At 46.3% G+C, this 25445-nt stretch overlaps 1 protein-coding gene and 1 pseudogene across 1 annotated transcript in view; both read right to left on the bottom strand.

Annotated features, from left to right (window-relative positions):
* CLSTN2 (calsyntenin 2) overlaps positions 1-25445 on the bottom strand; it is a 433412-nt gene that overhangs the window by 94962 nt on the left and 313005 nt on the right. The window contains exons 6-7 of the mRNA XM_064275381.1: positions 17529-17714; positions 4979-5227 (exon numbers count right to left, since the gene is read on the bottom strand). Of these exons, the coding sequence (XP_064131451.1) occupies positions 4979-5227; positions 17529-17714 (435 nt within the window). The remainder of the gene's footprint in view (positions 1-4978; positions 5228-17528; positions 17715-25445) is intronic.
* LOC104846449 (eukaryotic translation initiation factor 4E type 1B-like) lies at positions 10060-11978 on the bottom strand (annotated as a pseudogene).

Raw genomic sequence — 25445 nt, 5'->3', positions numbered from 1 at the left:
TGGGCAGAGAGGAACTGCTCTTTGACCCATACTCACATTTTACTACATTGTAGCATTTACTACCACCAGGTACGGGCTCCATAAATGCTGGCTGAATGAACAGGTGAAATGGAGGGAGCATAAGTCTGAGATTTAGATAGACTTTGGGTTGAGCAGAGTCTCTAGGGCACCTTGACAGAGTTCTTTAGACTCTCAGAGTCTCTGTTTCCTTGAATATATTACGGGAAGGCTGTTGGATTATCCTAATGTATCATGAGAATAGGATATTATGATTGATTCCTGTGCATTGATCCACTCTTTGCCCATGAGGTTTGGGTGGGAGGAATTAACCCTACTTCTAGGGATGGGCCCTGATTTGTCCAGGCCAAACAGGCTCATATAAACCTTTCTGCCACAGAGATTGGTTCAGGAGACCCAGGCCCAAGTCCAGCAGCACAGGACAGGAAGTGGAAAGTGATCCAATTCAGGTCAATGAGATGGGGGGCCTTCTGAGCATTTCTGGGAAAGCACCTACCTCTCTTTTAGCAGAAAGTGAATAGGAGGGACATTCTCTTTCCCTCTGAAAGCTGTAGTGTATTTCTGGGAGGCCTGGAGCTGCTACAGCGATACTCAATAACATGAAATCAATCCACTTATGGGGCAGATCTGAGACAATTGTGGAGTAATGGAGTCGAAGCCTTGATCAAACTCTGCCTGAGGCTGTTATTGTTCAGAACATTTTCAGTTACGAGAAGCCCACATTCCCTTTATTATGGAAGCCAGTTTGATCTGTATTTCCTGTTGCGTGTAACCAAAAGCATCTTCACTGATTAAAAACAAAAAAAAATTTTTTTTCTCCACTGATACAACGAGAAAATGTGTGTAAAGCATCTTGCCCAGAGCAGATGCTCGATAGTGTTAGTTATTATAAGGACCATTACACTGCTTTGTGGCCATAGCAATGTAACAGTGCGATGTCAGATGCTGTTTTCACAAAAGCATCATCCATTCTTCAGCACCTAACCAAAGAACAGCAGGAAGGAGAACGGTCAGATGCTAAGGCTGGCAGGGGTGGCCTAGGCAACTGTCTCGGTGCCTCCTCTCCTGTGGATTACCAAAACACTCACCTAGACCTGGTTTTGGAGATTTCAGTAAATCTTTCTTATCCCCTTCACTAGCATATATTCATAGCTGATTTCCTGAAGTTCCTGTGGATAACTAACTGTTAGGAAAATGTATAAAGAAAGAATTTTTGCCTTTAGTTTTGTTTGGAGCCAGGAGGAGGCTGGGGGTGAAGAGGTGGAACAAGAAAAATGAAAGACTGTACCTTACTCTGCTAGAGCATCTTCTAGCTTAGGCTTCTTCCTCCACCCACCTCCTTTAGTCTAGACAACTGCAGTCACGTAACACACCGGGGCAAGCTGGTTTGGTGAATGGGCTGGTGATAGATTACACTCAGGAAACAGTTGTATTTCTTTTCCTGTCTTAAGGCACTTTTTCTTGAAAAATTCTTTCCTTTCTTTGTCCACGTCTCTAGTAGATCCTAAAGCCTTCTAATCACCTTCAGATATTAGAACAGTATTGAATGGTTCGAGCCAAATCAAGACATCAATCTCTCATCCAATTAAAAGCTAAGCCTCTTGCCCCTGAAGTCATCTTTTAGCTAAATAACAGATTGGCTTACAAAATAAAGAATATCGCCCCTGAGTACTGTGCTCTTTTAAAAAATCATCTATGTAAGACCAAATGGTCAGCAATTACTTTAAAGCAAAGATAAGAATGTAAGGGGGCAGGGAAGCTAGATTAACGGGAATGGAACAACCAGAATGGAGATACTGAGAATTGCTCATAAATTGTGAAGAATGTAACCAATATCACTGAACAATTTGTATAGAAATTGTTGAATAGGAACCTAAACTGGTATGTAGGTCTTCACCAAAAGCATAATAAATTATGATTTTTTTAAAAAAAATTAAGCTCCTCTCCTCTGCTGTCTTGACCCATGGCTTGGTGGCCAACAGTGGGGAAAGGATGGGGTAAGGTCTATTCTTTCATTCTTCTTATTCCACCTTTTCAACCCCCCACTGGCTCTTGATTCCAATCACCATCAGAGGCAGGAGGAAGAGGGACAAGAGAGAAAGAAGCAAAATAATATCCTTATAAAGCTGGTAACCTTTGTCATTTTCTCACGGAAGTCAAACGTCCTCTTTCATGGCAGGTGTCTACATGAATGGATTTGTTCAGCTGCATTAGCTGCAGTTTGGAGAGGCCCTGGAGAGATCCGCCCACTGTACCCAGGACCACCAAAGGAAGTCTGAGTCCTAGTAAAATATATTTTCCAGCCTTCTTCTCTACAAATCTTTACACAAGAATTGAAGTGGCAAGTGGTACAGTCCCTGTCTTAGTTATCTAGTGCTACTATAACAGAAATACCACAAGTGGATGGCTTTAATAAACAGAAATTTATTCTCTCAGAGTCTAGGGGGCTAGAAGTGCCAGCTCCAGGGGAAGGATTTCTCTTTCTGTTGGCTCTCGGGGAAAGTCCCTGTCATCATTCTTCCCTTGGTTTAGGAGTGTCTCAGAGCAGGTACCCTGGGTCCAAAGGACGCATTCCCCTCCTGGTTCTTCATTCTTGGTGGTATGAGGTCCCCCTCCTCTTCTCTCTTTTATATCTCAAAAGAGATTGACTAAAGATACAACCTAATTCTGTAGATTGAGTTCTGCCTCATTGACATGACTGCCTCTAATCCTGCCTCATTAACATCATAGGGGTTCGGATTTACAACACATAGGATAATGACATCAGATCACAAAATGTTGGACAACCACCCAACACTGGAAATTATGGCCTAGCCAAGTTGACACACATTTTTGGGGGATGCAATTCAATCCATAACAGTCCCTTTCTGGATGGCATGGGGCCTTCGTGCCAGCTTCAACCCCTACCTTTGTTGGCTCCTACCTCTCCATTAGTTGGAATCAACGGCAACTAACAACTACAACAACACCTCTCTGCTGCAGTTCCTGGGTGATGCAAATGGTGAATGTGCTTGGCTCCTAACAAAATCTGGAGGTTCAAGTCTACCCAGAGGCACGATGGAAGAAAGGCCTGGAGATATACTTATGAAAAATCAGCCATTGAGAACCCTATGAAGCACAGTTCTACTCTGACACACATAGGTCACCATGAGCAGGAATCAACTTGGCTGGTTTATTGGTGCCTTTCTATTCCCAGGTATGAGTGATGCTCTTTCCAGTTGACCCTTTATTACTCCCCCTCTGCTCCTGCCCTCTCTCAGTAACTCACACATCTGCTCCTCCTGCTGGAATTCCGTCTTCCTGGCACGCAGCCCTCTTGGCTCTAATCTTGCCAATTTCTGGATGTCCACAAGACTAAGAACACCTGCATCCTACCAAACTGGGTAGGAAACCTGCCTCCCCTGCTGCTCCTCTCTCCTCGGCCATCATTGAGTGAGCTCCAGGGAGCCTCTTGCCTTCAGACCCTGTGCATAAGAGTCAGACCCAGCTTTCAAGCACCCTAAATTCCTGGGGATCAAGTCCAACTTTCCCAGAGCTCTCTTGGGCTCTGCTCTGACACCAACCCAGAGCAGACCTAAGAGTTTTCATAGCTTATCTGGCATGCCGCTGGGAGTGAGGCTCCAACTTCCTCTCTACAGCAGGCAACCTCAGTTTTCTAAGTGGTGTTCTGGGCAGCCCTCACTTGGCTTAGGAGTGAAGAAGCACCCCTTCCCTTTCCCGCCAGGCAGAGGGACCATCACAGCACTCTGTAACCAGGCCAACAACTCTGTCTCTCTGCCCTCTCACCTGGGTCAGGTTGCTGGGCCAAGTTGGCCACCTCTTGGCAAGCCCTGTAGGGAAGTGGCTAGCACTGAAGGTGGCCACTTATGTGTTGTTCTCATTGTAATTCAGAGATAACAAGAGGGCTGCATGCTAGGAAGAGGGATCTCAGTAGGAGGAGCAGGAGTGTGCAAGAGGAAGGGAGTTACTGAGAGAGGGCAGGAGCAGAGGAGGAGTCATGGAGGGTTGACTGGGAACAGCCTCACTTACACCAGGGAATGGAGAGGTAGGGGCCAAGAAAGGTAGGAGCTAGAGCTGTGCGGTGCAATGGATCACTGTTGTGTGGCCTTTCTCACCAAGGTCTTGTAACTCCCACCCAAGTGAGCGGGTAGCACTGTGCTAATAAGGTAATTGTGGCCCACCAAGGGGATTAGTCAGTTTTGGCATCCGCTGGGCTTCAAATGAGCCATGCCAGAGACGGGAAAGAGAGGATCTCACTACCACTGAGGAAAAGCAGCTAAGAGCAGAGTGAATCCTTTGTACCTGGGGTCCCTGCACTGAGAAGCTCCTGGAACCAGCAGACTGAAAGAGAGAGAGCTGTAACACTGAAGACGGCGAGAAGTGGTTCAAAGATACAGTGGCAGGAGAGAATGGAAGGGGATGGAATTGTGGGCTTTGCAGCCCACAGAGCGAGAAAGCTGAGTGCCTTCAGGCAGGAGGCCTGCTGGCAGAGTAGGGTGCCTCCAGGCACTTGGTGGAGTTAGGTTTGCTGACCCATGGCACTAGAGCTCAGTACCTTCAGGCCAAGGCTTACTGGTAGATTGGGGTGCCTCTGGGCACTTATCAGTAGAGCTAAATGAGCTTTTAACACTTGCCCAAGCAGGGCAGAGGCCAAGGGCCAGAGAACGGCATGCCTGTCTTGATGGAGGAACTGTATCCTCAGCATTCCTCAACCTGAGTTGTAACTGTTACTTCCCTAATAAACTTCCCACCTTTTGCTGTCTTTGTGTCTGTACCTGTACTCTTCCCCATTTCTGCTCCTGCTCTATCCCAAGCCCAGGAAATCAGCAGTTAGAAAACCAGAGATAAGAATATATTCCCTCACGCTCCTGATTTTCTTTTGCATCCTCTGTGACTGTGTCTGTGGCCAACCAGCTTGGATGCAATGGGCAGTCATGAGGAGGCTGGGCTAGAGACTCACCTGTTTTATCTGAGTTGCAGAGGATAGTTTCCTTCTCAGCTCTCACGCCTGGGCTGGGGCCATGCTTCATCCACATGGTGATGGTGAACTGGTCCGTCAGGTTCTTGGGCACAATCCCATCGGGGATCTTGGCACCTTGCTTGCCATCAAACTTGAAGATCATCTCGCTGCTATCCACCAGCAGTCCCGCAGTCCAGTTGGTGGCAGCGCTGGGGGATGGCAAGAGGTCAATGATGCCGGAAGAGGCTCCTGCAGGGGACAAGAGACATAAAGAGAAATAGGTCATTCCTCATGAGGTGAGTGTCCATACCTTCTGTGTTCTGCCCCTGGGTCAGGATGAACCTCTCAATTACTAAGAAAGTCTCTGGCTATTGCTGAGCTAAGTGACTTGAGGAAAAGAAGGGCTAAATGCCATCCCTGCTTCTGAGTTGTTTATGGTCTATGTGGGGAGACATCAGTAACTTACAGACCAGAAAACGTTGCATGGGCAAGATAGGGTGTGGTAATTACATAAAGAAAAAGTGCTGGGGGAATTTAGAGAACGGGCAGAACACTGGGGGCTTTTATAAGCAGGGAAGGTTCTTGGAGAAGACCAGGGTTGAAGGACTGATTCATTCATTCTTTCATCCATTAACCCGACGGCCATTTATTGAGCACCAACCATGTGCCAAGACCCCTGCTAAGTGCTGGCAATATAGAGGTGACAGACGTAGTTCCTGATCCAGGGGCTGGGGATCAGAGCCAACAGTAGTTACACGGTGTGATCACAGCTGCAACTGGGCTAGAGTTCAAGTGCCGATCCCACGAGGAGTGTGAGCCACCATGTACTCCTCACCCTTTTTTTTTTTTTTTAAACAACAATTCATTTAGGCCAAATGGTACAGTGGTTGAGAACATGGGCTCTGAAGCAAGCAAAACTTGAATTTGACACCTGGCAGTGCCATTTACTAGCTTTTTGATTGCGAACAATGTACTTAACCTTTCTGATTCTCCATCTCCTTCTATAATAGCTCCTGGTATCTTGTGAGGACTGAACGTGATAACGGTTTGATGCCGTCAGCACTGTGCTTGCCACACTGTGAGTGTTCACTTAATGTTACTTGTAACTATACCATTACTATCATCATTACTGTTATTATTTCTGCTAGTACTATCATTCCAGGCTAAGGCACAAGAACTGAAGGCAGTGGGAGTGTCACGGGCAGATTTGTGTTTTAGGAGCATCATGACAGCTTTATAGAGGGCGGAGCTGAGGGATTCTCCTGCTGGGAGGATCCTTGGGGCTCCACTGTCATTTGTTAGAAGCTCAAAGGCTGCCAGCAGAGCTCCCTGCATCCTTATGTTCCATATAGGAGCAGGGCTTAGCTACTCAGGAAAGAGGGGGCCAGGGGGCTTCCTGATACTCTCAGGTAATTAGAGTCAGGGAAAAGGTGTGCGCTATGCTGGGGGCTGGGTGTATGGGGCTGCCTCCTGGTACAGGCACTGACTAATCGGTCATAAACTCTGATGGGTTTAATGGGCAGTGGTTGTGTATATCACCTGCCATTTGTCAAGGAACGTTGGCTTTTTGAATTCTGTCTGCTGGAGCCTAATCTCATCCCGGGGCTGGATCCTGAAGTTAGCTGCAACAAAAATCTCATAGAGTCAAAATGATCCTGAAAATCCCACAGGAAGGTGCCATATGGCAAACCTATATAGTTCTTTGGAAAAGTTCAACTCAGCCAGTTTTCCTTCCAACCTTGATACAGATCATTGGGTCTAGCCTTAGCACCCACTGGCTTGCAATCCAAGGTTATGTTATGTGGCAAATGTTTCCTTAGAGTTCAGATGCTCACTTAGCAGTGTGAGAGGCTCACCCTGGAAGAAGCCTCCAGGAACTGCAGGGTCTGAGGGGGTGGGAGATTCAGGCCTTCCATCCATGCTTATTCTATAGCTTGTGCCAACCAAGGAAAAGTGTGGGGAAACTTGGCTGCATTATTTGCCCGAGTATTTCCTGGAGATTTTGCCTGGTACTGTGCCTGACCTATATTAGGCAGTCAATCAACATTTATAATTGCCCTCCCCGCTTCCAGTGTCCCCATGAGATGCCTCAAGCCATCAATGCCAGCTGACCTGCCCATGCAACCTCTTGTCCATGTGCCACGCTTCTCATCAGTACTGCTTGTCCTGATCCCATGCCCCAGATCCTCGTTTGGGATCCATTTTACTTACCTGATAAACTAATTCACACTCCTGTTTCAATGACTAACAAAGTCTTAAGCACATCACCTTCCATAGGTATTTGAATCATAAATAAAAATATAAACCTATCTTGCTATTAGCAGGTAGAGATTTGTGAGTGGTTTACGGGTAGGAGATATATAGCACCCCCAGAATAATATGACATGGCAGTAGCTTCGCTAACCTGTAAGTAAGGTTGTGTTGGACACCAGGATTTGTCTAGAGTGAAGACAGCCCAGTGACTGGGGCACACAGAGTGTGTACCATTTCCTGGAATCTGGGGTTGTCAGAAAGATGCAGGCTGAGCAGCCAGGGCTCCTGACTTCTAGCTCAGACCAACGAGGCCAATGCAATCTAGCAGGGCCCACTACACAGGCATGATAGGAGGCTGCCGAAGCCAGCTCTGCCACCATACTGAATGGGCAGGCCTCCGCACAGTGAGACCAGGCAGGTTTCAAAGGGCTTGGAACTCCAGCATTTGAGATTTCTTCTTTTGTATAAAAAATTGCTAGAGTTAAAGAGCAAATGTTCATACAATAATTAAAACCTTGTGTGCCGTGGAGTCGATTCCAAGTCATGGTGACCCCATGTGACAGCGTAGAACTGCCCCACAGGATTTTCCAAGGCTGTAATCTTTATGGGAGCACATTGCTAGGTCTTTCTCCCACAGAGCTGCTGGGTAGTTTCCAACTGCCAACTGCCAGCTATTCGGTTAGCAGCCAAATGCTTAACCTCTGTGCCACTAGGGAGTCTTAATTAATACCTTAGACTAGTGCAAGTGTTTATTGTAAATATCTCCCAAAATAGTTGGGATAGAGGGAGAGGTGTAGAGCAAGTACTGGTGTGGAATGGTCATAGCTACGCTATAGGACAGAGAAGAACTGCAGCATAGAGTTTCCAAGGAGTGCCTGGTGGATTCGAACTGCTGATTCCAACTCATGGTGGCCCCATGTGACAGAGTTGTAGCACTTACAGACTACGCCACCAGGGTTTCAAAGAGAAGTTTAGGGGAGCAAAATTGGTTACATTTTTCTCAAAGGTCAGCCCTGGTAAGGGCTATTCCATATTTACATAATTTTTCTATTCATAGTTATGGAACTTTACTATTATTTTTCTAGTTTATCAGATAAGTAAAATGAATACCAAACAAGGATCTGGGGCACAACACTAGAACAGGTTAGTACAGATGAGAGATGTGGAGAAGGGGCAAGAGGCCGCACGAGCAGGTCAGTTGGCATTGAGTAGATGGCTCAAAGCATCTCATGGGATACTGGGAGGGAGTAAGGCAATTATAATTACTAACTGACTGCCTACTATGGGCGCCAGCCCGTGTTAAGTACTTTGCATGCTTTCCCTTAGTTACTCCCTGTCATGGATTGAATTATGTCCCCCCAAAAATGTGTGTATCAGTTTGGCTGGGCCATGATTCCCAGTATTGTGTGGTTGTCCTCCATTCTGTTAAAGAGGATTAGGGCAGGATTGTAATACCCTTACTAAGGTCACATCTCTGATCTAATGTAAAGCAAGTTTTCCTGGGGTGTGGCCTGCACCACCTTTTATCTTACAAGAGATAAAAGGAAAGCATAGCAAGCAGAGAGTTGGGGACCTCATACCATCAAGAAAGCAGTGCTGGGAGCAAATCGCGTCCTTTGGACCCGGGGTCCCTCTGCAGAGAAGCTCCTAGTCCAAGGGAAGATTCATAAGAAAGCTGACAGAGAGAAAAAGCCTTCCCCTGCAGCTGACACACTGAATTTGGACTTCTAGCCTACTAGACTGTGAGAAAATAAATTTCTCTTTGTTAAGGCCATCCACTTGTGGTATTTCAGTTACAGCAGCACTAGATGACTAAGACACTCTTCTATGAGGTGAATACTATTATTATTCCAGTTTACAGATAAGAAAACCCAGGCTTTATGAACCCAAGATCACAACCAGCTAGGGAGTTGGCCCCATCAGGATGATCTAGCTCCAATACCCACACTCCCTATGCACCACTGGGGTGAACTTGGAGGGAGCTCTTGTCACCTCCTGCTCATTTTCCAAATATGGAAAGTGAGGACCAGAGAAGGGAGATGACTTGACCAAGGTCACACAGCTACTTGGAGGCAGATCCCAGTCTAGAATCCAGCTCTCCCAGCCAAATGTTTTTTTTTTCCACATATTACAGTGTCCAGCAGGCCAACTAGCTGACCTGTTAAGCACAGCCCAGTCCTACGGGACTCCACCTCCCTACAAAAGCAGCTGCTCCCATAGGGAGGCTTGTTGAAGACACCATGATGCCCTGGCAAAGCCACCGAGTGCAGAGTTCCTGTGTCTTCCCTGGTGAGATGGAGCAGCAGGCCTCCTCCTAACTCACAGATGTTGCCTCCCGGAAAACGTTAAGCTACACTTAACCAGATGGTGCAGACTTGCATAAATTTAACAGACTGTATTTCATTTCTTGGTGCACTTAAAAACTGAGATTTACTTTCTTCTGAAGTTCTCTTTCCTCTCCCCCAGGGATCCCTTGGGAAGGCAGTTGGTAAACAAGACATATCACTTGCAGAGATGGTGCCACATCGGCTGCACATCAGGGTGTTTAAGACGTTCCTTTGGAATTTTGCCTGTAGGTCTCCAGGGGAAAGTTACGCTGCTCTGCAGCACAGCAGCTGCAGCTTGAGCATGGGTGGCATGGAAGCACCAGTGAAGCCTGATTCAAGGGCCCTGAACACTACACGGGAAGATCCAGGCTGTTTGCCTCCTAGGCAATGCCCAGGAGCAGCTGTGTAGGCGCTCTACCCCCACCATGTACACACACACACACACACACACACACAGGCCTCAGGTGGTGAAACTGAAATACGAGTGGTGCCAAGACCACTTCACACCACGAACTTGTTCCTGGGGCTCTTGGCAGCTGTGTCTGTGTGGCCTTAATAACCAATAATAGCTTTTCTCAAGAGGCCCAGGTGTTCTTGGTATGCACGCGCAATGTGCAGTATGCTGGCCTGGTTCTCTACCTCCTGCGTCCACACCGAGATCTTGTCCCCCTTGATGTGGATGTTGATGACAGCCCCCACACACATTCCTGCTGTGTTCCTCAAAGCTCTCCCTGTCTCCAGCCAGAGAAGGTCCAGCTTGCTATAGTGCTGGTGCTTGGTGAGGCTGACCAGCCAGTGGCCACCCCTCTTATCCCTGCTGTCTTCCCACATGGGCTGGATGCCATCCTTGAACAGGGTGTAGTCACAGCCGGAAGAGAGCTTACTGGCCAGCTGGATGTGACTGTATATCACCCAGAAGCTCTTCACGGTGTCAGACTTGGTAACCAGATACAAGTTGTCCCGCCAGGCCCAGCTGAAGTCATTCTCGAAGAACCATAGAGCCCACCTGTTCTGCACAGGGTGTACTTCCAGCTCCACCTCTGCTACCTCCACGGGGCCCTCATCGTGGCTCTTCCTCCCCAGAGGCAGCAAAGCTCTGGAAGAGTTCAGAGCCCCCTTCTCTTCTTCCACCAACACCCCCACCGCTGCCTCCTCCAGAGGCAGAACTGGAGTGAATGGGCAGATTTTGGGGTACACTGTGGTATGAGAGCCCAAATGGGGCCTGGGGTCAGCGGTCACTCCCTGCTCTTCTTAACTGAAGAGTTTGCTCTCTGCTCTAGATGGCTTTGGTGAGGGAACACTGTCCTTGGCACTTCAAGGTGGGCCTTTGGCAATGGTGATTGACCTGGAAACTTCAGGTGATGCCTCCCTGATGATATACCATGGGGCCTCGGAAGGGATGGATAAGTGGGGGTCTCAGAGAAGAACCATTCTGATCAAGGAATCGGGCCTCACTATGTATTCTCACATTGACAATATCAACCCCATATAATTTCAGTAAATATTTACATAATGTCTACTGTACGCCAGACACTGTGATGAGAATGTAGAAACAAACCAGACAGAAATGGGCCCTACCCTCACAGACTCAGTAGAAAGTCTTCTATTTTCAGTGGGTAGAGCAGTTCAGTGGTAGAGAATCTCAGGGGAAACCAGGGAGGCAATCATGACAAACACCCTTCTGATCACTAGGGCTGAGTGGTGGTAGAATATATTCAGTTCACCACATACTTTTCTGTCCCACTGATATCTGGCTTGGCCATGTGACTTGCTGTGACCAATGAAATGTGAGTGGAGGTGACACTTGTCATATCCGGGCAGAAGATTTAAGAGTCAGTGCATGGCTCACCATGTGTCATTCCCATCTGCCATGAAACAAAAAGCTGTTCTAGACAGAGGCTCCTCCATTAGCCTGGACCCTGGTAGGAAGGCAACATGGAGCATAGCCACAGCCAACCAAAGAAGGACACGTGGTATGAATGATAAATAAACTTTGTTATGTTAAGCCAATGAGATTTGGAGGTCATTTGTTACTGCAGCATAACCTACCCTATGCTGCCTGATAACCCACATAAGTGATTGACTTTGGCAGCTGCAGTTCCTATTTCTCCATCTGCAGCACACCTTAAGTATGAACAAGGAGGAACTTCTGATGCCCTAGGCAAGAGGGGTTCCCCAAGGCTTAGGAATTAGAAACTACGATCTTTAGGTGAAGCAAGGGGGACTTTGGATGAGGGACAGTCAGTCAGGCTCCTGGGGCAGGGTCACGGACACACAGCTGCTGGTCAGCTTGGGAAATGCCACTGCAGGCAAAACCTTCTTCCCAACATAGCTGGGCATGTGGCACGGCAGCTACTTAAATGCTCTTGAAGAAATAAGCATATCCAGAGAGGAGCCCCCTGCTCACTGTCACCATCCATGACTCAGTGTGTATGGCCCTTTGCTGATGTATGACTGATAGTTTAATTTAATCTGATTCCCAATGGTGTTCAACTATTTTCCTTGAAGTAAGAGGCCCACTTCAACTCTCTGAGAATGGTGCACTGGCTATGACTAAAAAAATGGGGATGGATAATGGCACCTGTGGAAGCACCAACTCTTTTTTAAAAAATATATTATTATTATTTTATTGTGCCTTAAGTGAAAGTTTACAGTGCAAGTTAGTTTCTCATACAAAAATTTACACACACATTGTTATGTGATCCTAGGTGCTCTCCCTATAATGTGACAGCACGCTCCTCCTTTCCATCCCAGAGTTCCCGCGTCCATTTAACCAGCTCCTGTCCCTTTCTGCCTTCTCATCTCACCTCCAGACAGGAGCTGCCCATTTAATCTCATGCATCTACTTGAGCTAAGGACTCTCTTCACAAGTATCATTTTATGTCTTATAGTCCAGTCTCCAGTCTAATCTTTGTCTGAAGAAAGCTTCAACTCTTTAGAGGTGTCTTAGAGAAACTAACAATGGCTCCCTCTAGTTGGGCTATTCTAAGGGTGTGACAACCTCTGACACGAATTCTCAATGAGAATAGGTTCTGTTAAACTGCAAGGTATAGTAGAAAAAACCACGGACTTGGATAGCTCCTAAAAGAAGTTGCAATGTAATTTTTTAAGCATGTCTTTCTTCCCTGGGAAACTGGATTGTTAAGTGATCTTTTGAATTTCTATATAACCTCATGGGTTAGCATAGAATTAGGACACTCAATGAATATTTGTTGAATTAATAAACACATGAATGAATGGATGGATAGATACATGCGTGCATGAATGAATGATCACTTGCCTGAATTCTTGCTGAGAAAGCTCCTGTGCTCACTGGTATATGATCCCTGAGGACAACTTCACGTCGGGTGATCTGAACCGCTCTGACAGTTCAATCACTTGGTTCTAATGGCATGCTCCTGCTCTGTGGCCTATCCTTCAACAGAACCTGTCCCTGGAGCTCTTGGCTCCACGTACAAAACAGCTGACCTGGGCATTGCATGCAGGAGACACTGTCCAGCTCCCAGGAGCACTGTTGATCCCTAGAGGAACAGCCCCTGGCCTCTGTACTACGAAGGGCATGTGTATCACAAACTACTTTTCTATTTACTGTAATATGTAGTGGCACAGGGTCATTGAAGCCAGCCTTTCCTTGGGCTGTTGTTAATGTCAAATTTAATTGGCCAAGAGGCCTCACTGAGGTCCTTGTGCATTTCATACTCAAGGCAGTTCTGGGACACTTCACCTCTGGCAAGCCCAGATTCTGGGTTCTGAAATGGTGGGGCCCTTGATCCGAATCTCTGAATTCAGAGAAAGTAATAAGTAGTTTGCCCAGCTCCTCCAAGAAGCCTGGCTTTATGCATAGCAAGGGCAGTGGGAGACCATCTTATACTATGTCTGGTCCCACAAGCTAAAGGTGACACAAGATCAGGGCCCCCATCTCTTGTTTCCAGGTAGAATGAAAGTACCTCAGCGCGTAAGCCTGAGGATGCAATATGCCTGACGTCCGACGCTTCACTAGGCCCAAAGAGGCTACTTCAGGCGCTGCTGCATCTGCTCACATCCTTCCGGACAGCAGGCTTTACGCTAGCTACTGTTCCACTTGCCCTTAAAAATGGCTCAATCGCTGCTTCTAAAAGAGTCTACATTGTGGGAATAGGAAACCGGTGGGCAGTGAAGAGACATCGACAATGACTTGCTGGGGAGACACTCCTGCCTAGGTTGCTGCACAACTACAGCATCAGAGAAGAAAACTCCGGAACTCAAAAACACCGAGGAAGCACCACAGGAGTCACTCCCATGTACATGAGAGGGCAGTGAATATTGACTGAAGAAGAGCGTTTGGAAAGGCGAAGGGGAAGAGAGCATCCCAGGAAGAGGAAAACATGAACAAAGGCTTAGGGGTGAAAATGCGCCAGGCATGGGGACCACAAGGAGGCAGCCTGACCAAGAGGAGGAAGAACTTCAGGAAGAAATGGACAAGAAAGAATCAGCAGGGTGGATGCAGATCCTGGAGGGTGTGGAGACTCAGGACAGAGTTTGGTACCCACACCTGGGTATGTGACGGGTAACTGTCTTGCTCTTGCTCCTAGATTCCTAGTCTTGGTTACTGGCTCCCAGGTCCAGTTAGATGCTTATGCTGGAGTCTTTTCGTTCTTGTTCCTGTTAGCTGCCATCAGTTTGGCCCCCAACTCACGATGACCCTGTGTACAACAGAAGGAAATGCCGCCAGATCCCATGCCATCCCCATGATCACTGTGGATAGGACCATTGTGATCCACAGGGTTTTCATTGGCTAATTTTCAGAAGGAGATCGTCAGGTCTTTCTTTCTAGTCCACCCTTGTCTGGAAGCTCCGGTGAAACCCGTTCAGCATCGTAGCACCACACAAGCCTCCACCGACAGGTGGGTTTCCCTTTTTTTTTTATGAGGTGTGTTGGCCAGGAATCCAACCCACGTCTCCCGCAAGGAAAGTGAAAATTCTACCACTGAATTACCACTTCGTCATGGTCTTCTAAGATTCCTTCTCTTTCATCCCTGACAGCTAATCAGTCATCGAATCTTGCTGATTTTGCCTCTTAAATCTCTCTTAAATTCATCCGCACTGCCACTGCCCTGGTTCAGAACGCATTATCTCTTCACCAGGCTCTTGCAATAATGTCATAATTAGTCTCTCTGTTTCCATCCAAAGTTAATAAAGATTTGTAAGAATGAAAAACGAATGAATGCTGAGGCTTGAAGTGGTATGATGCTGCCCTAGGTGAGAAGCCCAGCAGACAACTTTTCTACCATCCATTTGAAACACAGAGAAGCTTGTCTTCAGAGCCAAAGGTGCCCCACAGATGGACAGATTATCCAGTCAGCAAGGCAAGCACGGGCTTACTTGTGCTTACTTGCTAATCTGTAGTGAACAACACTTACCGTGCTTACCTTGCTGACTGGGTAATCCATTCCTGTCAGCAACTGTAAATTTGAAAAGAGGATTTGATTCTGCAGGAAGGTGCTGTGGGGTTGGGAGACAGACAGATGCCAGCCACACCTAGATGCAGAACCTAGAAGCAGAAAATCTTTGATGTGGTGAAAAAATGTGAAATTGTTCACTACAGATGATTTGGTAAATAAGGTAAGCACCTTGCTTACCCTGGCTGTGGGATGATCTGCTCCTGCCCACAGACGTGAGGGATTATAACTCAGACCCTGTCTGGGAAACAATCCAGCCTGCATCTCACTTGGAGTTTGGAGACAGCCTGGGGCTCCTACGAGCCACCACACACGGAAGCAGATCTGAGCACAAGATTCACGTCTGGGTCTCACTCACTTGCTCCTGCCCTTTTATCTGAGCTCTTCCTCAGTGGAATTAAAAAATCAGGCTCCTAATTTTTTTAATATGGAGGCAGGAGTGGCCCTGCCGGTCAGGGTGTACCATCAGTGAAGTCTACCTGAGAGAAATGCAAACGTCTCTCCTTCAAAGGGTTGCTCCCCGCGCCAGATAAGGTCGCATCTTGGGGGAAACTGCTTTCCCGACTGAATTAACCTGCCTTCCTGCAAGGTGAGGCTGGCAGCCAGGTGGAATGAGTTCTATGAACACACTGGATGCAATCTTCCTCTGAAGTTTCTTTCCTCAGAAAATCCTTCTCACCCTCCGTATCGCCTCATCTCTCCCTGGCAACATTCAAAATCAAATCACAAGCGCCTGCCCTTGGGCCCATCTGATCTTTCGAAAGCTGATTCCACCATCTCCTTCTAACCCGGAGGAGTTTAGGAAATGACTATAACCCATGGTGGCACGGGGTCGAATTGATTTATAATTCAGGTATGTGGGGAGCAAGATGGGATATTCATTCCGAGTAAGATACCGTCTTTGATGACTTCTCCACAACCAAAGTGAAGGAGAACACTGAAGGCAGTTTTCTCAATATCGCGGGTCCCTGATATCCATTTTTGCAAGAGATATTTGGGGTTTTGAAGCCATGGTGTTTCTCCAATCTACTGCACCATTCCCTGGGTGGGGGATGAGGGGGGTCTGTGTTTCCACAGGCCCTCCCCTGACAGCCTGGTGTCATGATCAATGGGACATGATGGTATCCACTCAGGGTTTCTTTCATATTCAGTTCTAGAATTTTCTCTTCGTTCTTTGGGCAAGAGCCTTATATACACTGAGTGACAGTGTATGTGTAAGGCAATGCTGCGGGAGGAAAAGTGTCCCAAAGATAGTAGTAGAGCGCCCTGCTGAGGAGGAGGGGATGGCAGGCTAGACTGATGACTAAAAGCCTCCCCTTCCTTTTGAGGAGATACTAAAACAAAACAAAAACCATTGCTGTTGAGTCAATTCCTACTCATAGTGACCCTATGGGACAGAGCAGAACAGTCCCATAGGTTTTCCAAGGCTGTAAATCTTTAAGGAAGCAGACGGCAACATCTTTCTCTCTCAGAGTGCCTGGTTCATTTGAACTACCGGCCTTTTGGTTAGCAGCCAAGCGCTTAACCACTGCACCACCAGGGCTCCTTTGGGGAGATATTGTTACCCGCAAATACAGACCCAAATGTAAGAGAAAGCCCTTTCCTAGGCTTTCCACAGCACAGCCAGAGAGGAAAATGGAGAGTCTAAAGTGATTTCCTGAATATTCTTGAAAAGAACAAGAAAGAAATGAAATGTACCTGGGGGTGGGGATGAAAGAGGCCCATCAAAACTCCAATAACCTGGTTTTTCCAGCACATGGGACCATTCTTGCCTTGTTGAGCATCCATCCTCTCATTCCACAGCTCACTTCAGAGATTTACATTCTAGCTCCAAAGGTCTGGCCTACTTTTGTAGGTGCTGGGCTAAAGAGCCCTCAGTCAGGTAGACCTACCTTCATATTCTGGCTGCCACTTACTTTCTGTGTGACCTTGAACAAGTCATCTCCCCTCTCTAAGACTGGGTGAATAGCACCTATCTCCCAGGAGGGTGGGAGTACGAAATAATGTAATGCATGTAGAGATCCTGGCAGAATGTACACAGTAGGTGCTCAGTAAAGCTGTTTCCTCCATACCCACCTTCATTATCCTCCTCCATTCTTTATGTCCTAGTTCCTGGCCCATCTCCTTTATGGTTGCACCATCTCACTGTCCACTGACAGGAAGCCCTCTTTCTCCTACACAGGTGGATACCTTGCTCCACCTCCACCCCCACTCCAAGCTCTTCTTCTCACTTCTGGGCAGCCAGGACCAGCTTTACAGGTGTGTGACTTGTGCAGTTGCATAGGACCTCGTGCTTTGCTGTGGGTCCCTACTTGGTTTAATGTTCTGCTGTCACCATCTTGAAATCCTTGACTTTTGAACAAGCTGTCCTGCATTTTCATTTTGTACTTGGTCCCACAAATTATACAGCTAGTCCTGTGAAGAGGAGACCAAACTCTCCTCAAGTGTCCAACATCATCCCTCATGTTTTATTTGTATATATCTTTTATAAGCCATCAATTAAAGAAAAACCACAACAAGGAAAAAACCTACCACACAATTTCTGAAGGGATTTCTCAGAGTAGGTCTCCCGGTCACAGCCCTTCCCGATGTAATTGGTCTGCAGCTCTGTGGTGATCTGGATGGAGGACACGGGTCCATCGCATGTCTCCAGGTGGATGCTGGGAAACAAGGGCAGACTCCCCGAACCAGGCTGATACTCAATCCTTTTGGCCCAATCTGAATAAATAAGAATAGAATTTTAAAAAATCAAGCATCTAACAGCGAAAGTACAGGAAACAAAAGAAAAAAATAGACAAAATAGACTTTATCAAAATTAAAAATCTTTGTGCATCAAAGGACTTGGTCAAAACAAAGTGAAGAGAAAACACACAGAATGGGAAAAAAAATCGGGAACAATATATTTGAGAAACGTTAATACCCAGAATAGATAAAGAACTCCTACAACTCAACAAAAAGACAAGCAATCCAATTAAAAGATGGGCAAATGACTTGTATAGACATTTCTCCAAAGAAGATACACAAATGACCAATAAGCACATGAAAAGATGCTCAATACCATTCGTCACCAGGGAAATACAAATCAAAACCACAATGAGACACCACTTCTCTCACACTAGGGTGGCTATGATGTTAGAAGCTATGCCACTGGTATTTCAAATATTAACAGGGTCACCCATGGTGGACAGGTTTCAGTGGAACTTCCAGACTAAAACAGGCTAGGAAGAAAGGCCTGAAGATCTACTTCTGAAAATTACCCAAGGAAAAAAAAAAAAACCCTGCGGCTTACAACAGAGTATTTTCCAATATAGTACTGGAAGAAGAGTCCCCCAGGTTGGAAGGCACTCAAAATACAACTGGAGAAGAACTGCCATCTCAAAGTACAGTCATGCGTTGCTTAACGTCCACGAGGTGTTCTATGAAATAGGATGTTATGTGATTTGGGCATTGTGCAAATACCACATTACATACTTAGCAAAGCTATATGGGATACTGCTCTCACTAGCACTACTTTTGCTGCATATGGGAGCCATGATGCACTTCATGGTAATATTTTCAAAAGAAAATTAAACAGAGAAATAACGCTACAACACTGAAGAGACATGTGATACATGAGATTGGATGCTTCCATCTACGAGTCGAAGCATACACTGTTATACAGTAAACTTTTTATTTGTAAATAGGGAAAGTTCATGTTAAAATAATGATAGAGAGCACAGTATAGTATATACAGAAGCTACTAACATAGGCATTTATTATGACTATCAAGACATATGTATTACAGGTTATATATGTATTATGCCATTCTACGCCTGGCACCACGATTGCTTTGTATACAAGAGAAATGAGATACACGTGCTGCGTGTGGGGAGCTGTTGCATTTGCTACATCTGGTTACATCCCCTACATCCTGTTCTCTGATCAGGATTTCTGAACTCTGTTAAAACCTTATGGGACCGAGGACGTATACACGGTCAGACATTGCCTGAATGGACGTTATGCAGCACGTGACTGTACAATTGACTGTAATAAGGTGGATGATGTAAAGCCTTTGGGAGCTTCTTTTGGTTGATATGACACGACTCAAAATGAGAAGTAACAGCAGACACAACAGTCACAACAATGGACTCAAACATACCAATGATCACGAAGACGACACAGGACTGGGAAACATCTTTTTCTTTCCTTATTTCCTTTCTATGTTCACTGATGACATTTTGAGTGTTGTGCCTCTAACTCCATTTCCCCCACAAGCCCTGTGATTTTTATTGCTGAGTGCAATGATTTTTAGTAATGCGTATGTCTAGTCACAAGACAAAAGAGCACAGTAGTTCAAGGATTATATGAGGTCACCTCTATGTCTAGTCACAAGACAAAAGAGCACAGTAGTTCAAGGATTATATGAGGTCACAAGGTGAGGTGTAAGTATTCTTTCTCAAACACTTAGGACTGTGACTCAGTTAAGTAAAGCTAATGATCCTGCCACTGCTTTTTAGTGGAAAATGAATTTGGGGACAATAAAGCACTGGAGAGGAACAAAATCACAATCAAAATGCAACTACACAAGAACAGAGCAATCAACAAAAATAAACACTAAGAGCGAGTGTACACATAAATTGATCGACACCATAATAGATGGCAACTGAAAATCAGAGCCAATTCAAGGCAAAACTCATGGCGAGTTATTACACCTTGTCTTATTTACAACAGTGAGAATTCTTTGCTCTGTGCAGACATTTGCCTGAGAGGAGCTGTGCCACAGCTCTAAGTAGACTTAAGGCTAGGAGAGTGAATTTGCAACATAAAAAACACGAGTTATGGGTACTATTAGTTTACCAATCCCAAATGTTTGTCACACAGACCATTGCTAGAAGGTAGCCTTTTGCTGAGTAAAAACGAAAATCTAGGGAATTTCCTGCACTCACCCATGAGAAACCCAAAAAGCCGTGCATTTATGGGTCAGTCTGTAGACATGAGGGGTTCCTCACAAACTCCTAGTGGACCGCTGACCATCACCATGGCCAATACCAGTTGTGTAGCAAAGAATTGGCCTTGTCCAGAGAGAAAGTCTGGCCTTTGCCCTTGGCTTTGGGAGGTAATCTCAAGGCCCTTGGAATGCTATACCTGATAGGAGTGTCTTTGTTTGCCTGGGGCCTTGGGTCACAGTGGATAGTCTAATAATGTGACTTAGGGTGGAGGTTGGCCACACATGTGTAGTCTTAGGGTGGGGACTGGCCATGCCAGAAAGACCAACAATATGACTTAGGGTGGGGGCTTTGGGTCATGTGGCATCAGTTGACTTGGAGACCGAGATCAACAAAATGGGCAATCAGCCAAGCCTACATAATGAAACCCCAATAAAAATCTGAACCCCGAGGCTCAGTTATCTTAGGCTGGGTTCTTCAAAGAGGGAGAGAGAGAAATATTTATTGCAAGAAAATGGCTCATCCAGTTGTGGAGGCTGGCAAGTCCCCAATTCATGGGTCAGACATCAGGCTGGAGGCTTCTCCTTACTCATGTGGTTGCAGGGACTTATGAACCCAAATCAGCAGGTCAGACAGAAGGCTGCTGGCTCACAGGGTTACAGGAGCTGGGGAATTTCAAGATCTGCAGGTCGAGCAGCAGGCTACTGGCTCATGTCCCAAGAACTGGAAGTCAGAGGATGATGAGTCAAATGCAGGATCCAGAGAAAGCTTTGCCAGAACATTCATATATACTGGGTGCAGACCAAACCCCCAAGAAAACTGATTGGCTTTCTACTTACTGGTTTTCAACTGATTGGCTGCTCGCATCAGATCACAAAATGGAAGATGATTACATAATATCTGCCAAACTACTGAGAATCACAGCCTACGGAAGTTGACACATAACCGTAACCATCACATTGGGTGAGCTTCCTGGTTGGTAATGCTCCATGCGTGTGTTCCACATAGATACTGAGAAAGTAACGTGCCCTGTCTCCACAGGGGGAGGACAATGGAAGCTCTGTGTTTGGTACTTCTCCTGAACTTTGCCCTATGATGTTTTCCTTAGCTGATTTTAATCTGTATCCTTGCCCTGTAATAAAGTTTAACCATGAGTATCACAGTTTTCAGTGAGTTCTGTGAATCCTTTTCAGCAAATTAATAGACCTGAGGGTGGTTTTGTGAACCTCTTGAACTTGCAATTGCTGTCGTAAATGAAGGCGGTCTTGTGGAGGACAGCATACCCTCTAACTGCAGCTGGCTAACTCACAGTTGACCTAAACTCCTCGCACCAGTATAGTGGAAACTGCCAGGCTTCGGGGCCAGCAGACAGTTTCATTTACTGAGCAGCTATTTACTCAGGGTTTCCGTGTGGCAGGTTCTGCTTTGAGTGCTGAGGACCCTGCAGTGAACAAGCCAGGAAAGACCTCGGTCTCGTGGAGCTGGGGGTGAGGAGCAGACAATAAATACGGGCTGCAACATCAGAGAGAGTAGGTGCCAAGAAGGACGATGCTGGGGATGGAGGGGCCTCCTTCAGAGCGGGAATCTCCTCCTCACCTAGATATTTTGGTGCTTATCTATGGTAAGAAACTCCTCTCCAAATGCTTTTTTAAAAGAAGTGCAAATAAACAAGCAAAGAAGTACTGAAGGGAAAAAGTCAGCGGAGGCGTAGTCCTGGTAGAGGTTTGATTCCCCTCACTGACGCCCTGGCTGGGAGGGCATGGCCCTTCCGACCAGCTGGGGAGAAATCGAGTACTAAGAGTTTGAGGAACATGACAACTGCCAGTTGCCTTGGTGACCTCGTGAGGCTTGCTTTTGAGGGTTTATGAGGAGCAGGCAAAATTGCAACCACATAGTAAAGAAATCGATGAAGCTTTCTGAGCACTGTATCCTTGAGAGAATGGAAAGCTCAAACACCTACCATTTTTTGAGAGGGTGTTGGGATGGAGATTCAGAAAGCAAAAGGTAAGTCATCAAACTCATTCTTTGTCGTGTGAAATGTCTATTCAGCCTCAATTCCTGAAGGGTAGGACAGCATGCTGGTTCAAAGTGTGGTGTCTAAATTCAGCATATGTGGGTTCGAATCCAAGCCCTGCCACTTACTGTATAACTTTGGACAAGTCACTTAACGCTCCCTGAGCCTCAGTTTTCTCTTCTGTAAAATTAGTCCCTACCACCCAGCATTTTGGGGGGGATTAAATACCAAGTCTTTTTAGCACTGAACACAAGGTAGCGCTCAGTAGATGTATTTTTTGTTAAATCAGCATTTATTCAGTAACATTTATTGCAGGAGATAACCATTATTAAACACTTACAAGGGGCCAGGAGTTCCTGGCTGGTACAAACGGTTCATGTGCTCAGCTGCTAACAGAAAGGTTGGAGGTTTGAGTCCACCCAGAGGTACCTCAGAAGAAAAACCTGTGACCTACTTCTGAGAAATCAGCCGCTGAAAAACCCCATGGAGCACAGCTCTACTCTGACACACATGGGGTCACCGTGAGGCGAAGTCCACTTGACAGCAACTGTTCCCCACCTCCCCCCGCCCAGGTGCCAAGCACCTCTACATCTATTCTTTCGTGTATGACCCAGTGACCCAGGGAGCAGGCGTCCTCTTATCTGCACAGATGAGGAAACCATGGCTGAGAGGTGGTGTGACTCTCCCAGGGCCACACAGCCCTTTTATGAAAGCTCCTCTGTGCTTCTGAGGATTGGCCAGACTCGAGAAGCACCATCTCTCTTACAAATTACTTTTGAACATTTGGTTTTCACTGATTTTTTTTTTTTAAAGAAAAGATAATAATCTCTGATGTTGACAAAGGACTAGGGAGCGCTGGCAGTCTCATCTTGCTTTACTGCGAATGCAGTTTGCGGAGGGATGGGGGTGGGGGTTATTTGACACCAAAGACCAGAGAGCGCTGACCCTGAATCTCCCCTGCCCGATGGAGTTCACATGAACTTTGCAAAGCAGTTTTCATCTCTGCCTCATCTATAACTAATTGCTGTGCGTCAATGCTGACTCACGGTGGCTCACGTGTGTAAGAGTAGAACTGCGCTCCACAGGATTTTCAATGGCTGATTTTTCTGAAGTAGGCTGCCAGCCCTTTCTTTCCAGGTGCTGTGGGGTAGATCTGAATAACCAATCTTTCAGTTAGCAGGCTTGCTTTTGAGTGATAACTGTTTGCATTACCCAGGGACTCTGCCTCATCTGTATACTTGAGATCATTACACCTTCTCAGGGGCTTGTCTTGAGTTTTAAAGGAAACAATACATACCAAAGGCCTAACAGAGACCTCCCCATTGAAGCCTCATTATAGCAACATCCGGCCTCTTCACTACAAGCTGCCCAAACTTCTCTGTTCTACTCAACAACAAAATCCTCTCACTTTATAAAGAGCCTGGAGACTAGTTTACAGATTGTGATTTAATTTTTTTTTCTAAGTGAAGAGGAAGGAAGCAGACCTTCTGATTTAATTTTCTGGCCTAAATTGCACCATAAGTATTTCAGAAGATGTTAACATTGGATGCCACTGGGATTTGGACTCATTCTCTGCAGATTAAGGATTTAGAAACATGATGATTTTATTGTAACTCCAGTTAAATTGGGGGAACATATGCTTTTTTATCAGAAGAATATTAAGTACTTAGAACTTTCATAGTAGATGCTCGGAGGTGGGAAAAAGCTAAGTCGAGACTTCTGGAAAGAACAAGCTTGGAGGCCCTTGGAATTCAAGAAATTCAAGCCCACTCTTCCAATTTTCCACTCAGAAATGCTGTGAAGGGAACAAGACACAGGTGTGGCCAAGACACTCGTCTTTCCTTAACTGTGCGTGTTCAGGTGCCTCCAGCTCCTCCTGGTCTCAGCTCATCCAGAAATTTCCTAAAAATCCTGATGCTTCTTCAGCTGCTAAAAGCTGAGAGAATAGTAGTAACTATATTTCTATTTCTATTTATTGAGCACCTACTATACACCAGGCAGAGGCCTAGGCCTAGGAGGGAGAGGAGGATAAGCATGACCCTTAAGCCAAAGAAGCTCTCAGTCTGGCACAGTTGGGCAAACAGAGGGACAAAGAACAGACCCTCAGAACAGAGAGGAAGGCACAATTTATGCTAACAAGGGGGGTCTGAGGAGACTCCTTAGAATGAGGGGACTGCCAGAGGGCAAAAGAGAAATGTGGGATGTCTCCAGCAGGGCCTCTCCTTGGCTGTACAACTCCAGGAGGTGCCATTTACATGGAAAATAATGTGCCTGGTCCCCACTCCCACCTCCCTAGAGCTGTAGAACTTAGTCACCCGGCTCAGTTTGGGAAGTGTAGACATCTGTGCCAGGGGAAGGGCCTCAAGGGGTTCCAGTGTGAGACGAGGCCAGGTTATAAGGGCCTTGAGTGCTGGGCCAGGGAGTATTTCCTTTATTAAGTAGATAATAGACTCCTGCAGGCCTTTGTGGAAGGGCTTGACAAAAGCTGACTTTTGAGATTTGCCTGCTCAATTCTGTTCTTGAGAGGAGTCCTGGAGGCACAGTGGCTAAGTCCTAGGCTGCTAACTGAAAGAAAATTTGGTAGTTCGAACGCATCAGCTGCTCTGTGGGAGAAAGATGTGGCATTCTGCTAGGGGCAGTTCTACTCTCTCCTATAGGGCTGCTATGAGTCAGAATTGATTGGAGGGCAATGGGTTTGTTTTTTGGGGGTTCTCCTCTCCTCGAGCGGCCCCTAGGGATGAGCTCCTCAGTGTCGAAGCCTGACTTGCATAGGCCAAGGTGAAACTCAGAGAGCAGAGTACAGCGGTTAGGAGCGAGGCGTTCAGATCCTGCCTCCTCCTCTTACCAACTACTATGCCTCGGGCAAGTTACTTAACCTCTCTGTGTCTCAGTCTCCTCATCTGTAAAATAGGGCAAAATGACAACAACTACATCTACATCTCGTGTGGGTGTATTGTGAATTAAGTGAAAGGATACATGTAAAATGCTTAGCAGAGTGCCTGGCATTCAGTGAGTGCTCAGTACACATTAGGCTTCAAATTCTGGCTCCTTCTTATAAATCCACGGGGTGTCTGAAAGCTGAACTCTGCCATCCTTACACTCTGGCAAAACCATGGGCACCTCCCCTTGCTCTCAGGGGAAGTGAGAGAAGGACAGTTCATGGGTCCCTCACCCCGACTCCCCACTGCTTGGCCCTAGCAACTCTGTAAGGGAAGAACTGTCTGAAGGGAAAAGGGATTTGGGGAGAGGTTAAATCACAAGCCAGTTGTTAGTACAGCCAAGACTTGTGCTAGGTCGACCTGATTCCAAAGCCAAATCCCAAAAGTGGTTTCTTGCCTTTTTAAATTTACATATATGAATATTTACATTTTATCAATTGCTATCGTGGGTCTACAACTGTGAGATGGGAGAGTCAGCTGGAAAGAGGCAGGAAGGTGCTAAGGAGTAGGAAGGCTGAGCATCCAATCCTGGCACCAAGTCCAGCTTCATGCTCAGAAGGGCCTCACACTT

This window comes from Loxodonta africana, chromosome 23 (assembly GCF_030014295.1).
Source record: "Loxodonta africana isolate mLoxAfr1 chromosome 23, mLoxAfr1.hap2, whole genome shotgun sequence".
NCBI lineage: Eukaryota > Metazoa > Chordata > Mammalia > Proboscidea > Elephantidae > Loxodonta > Loxodonta africana.
The sequence above is the reverse complement of the archived record's forward strand: the minus strand, read 5'-3'. Positions and strand labels throughout refer to the sequence as shown.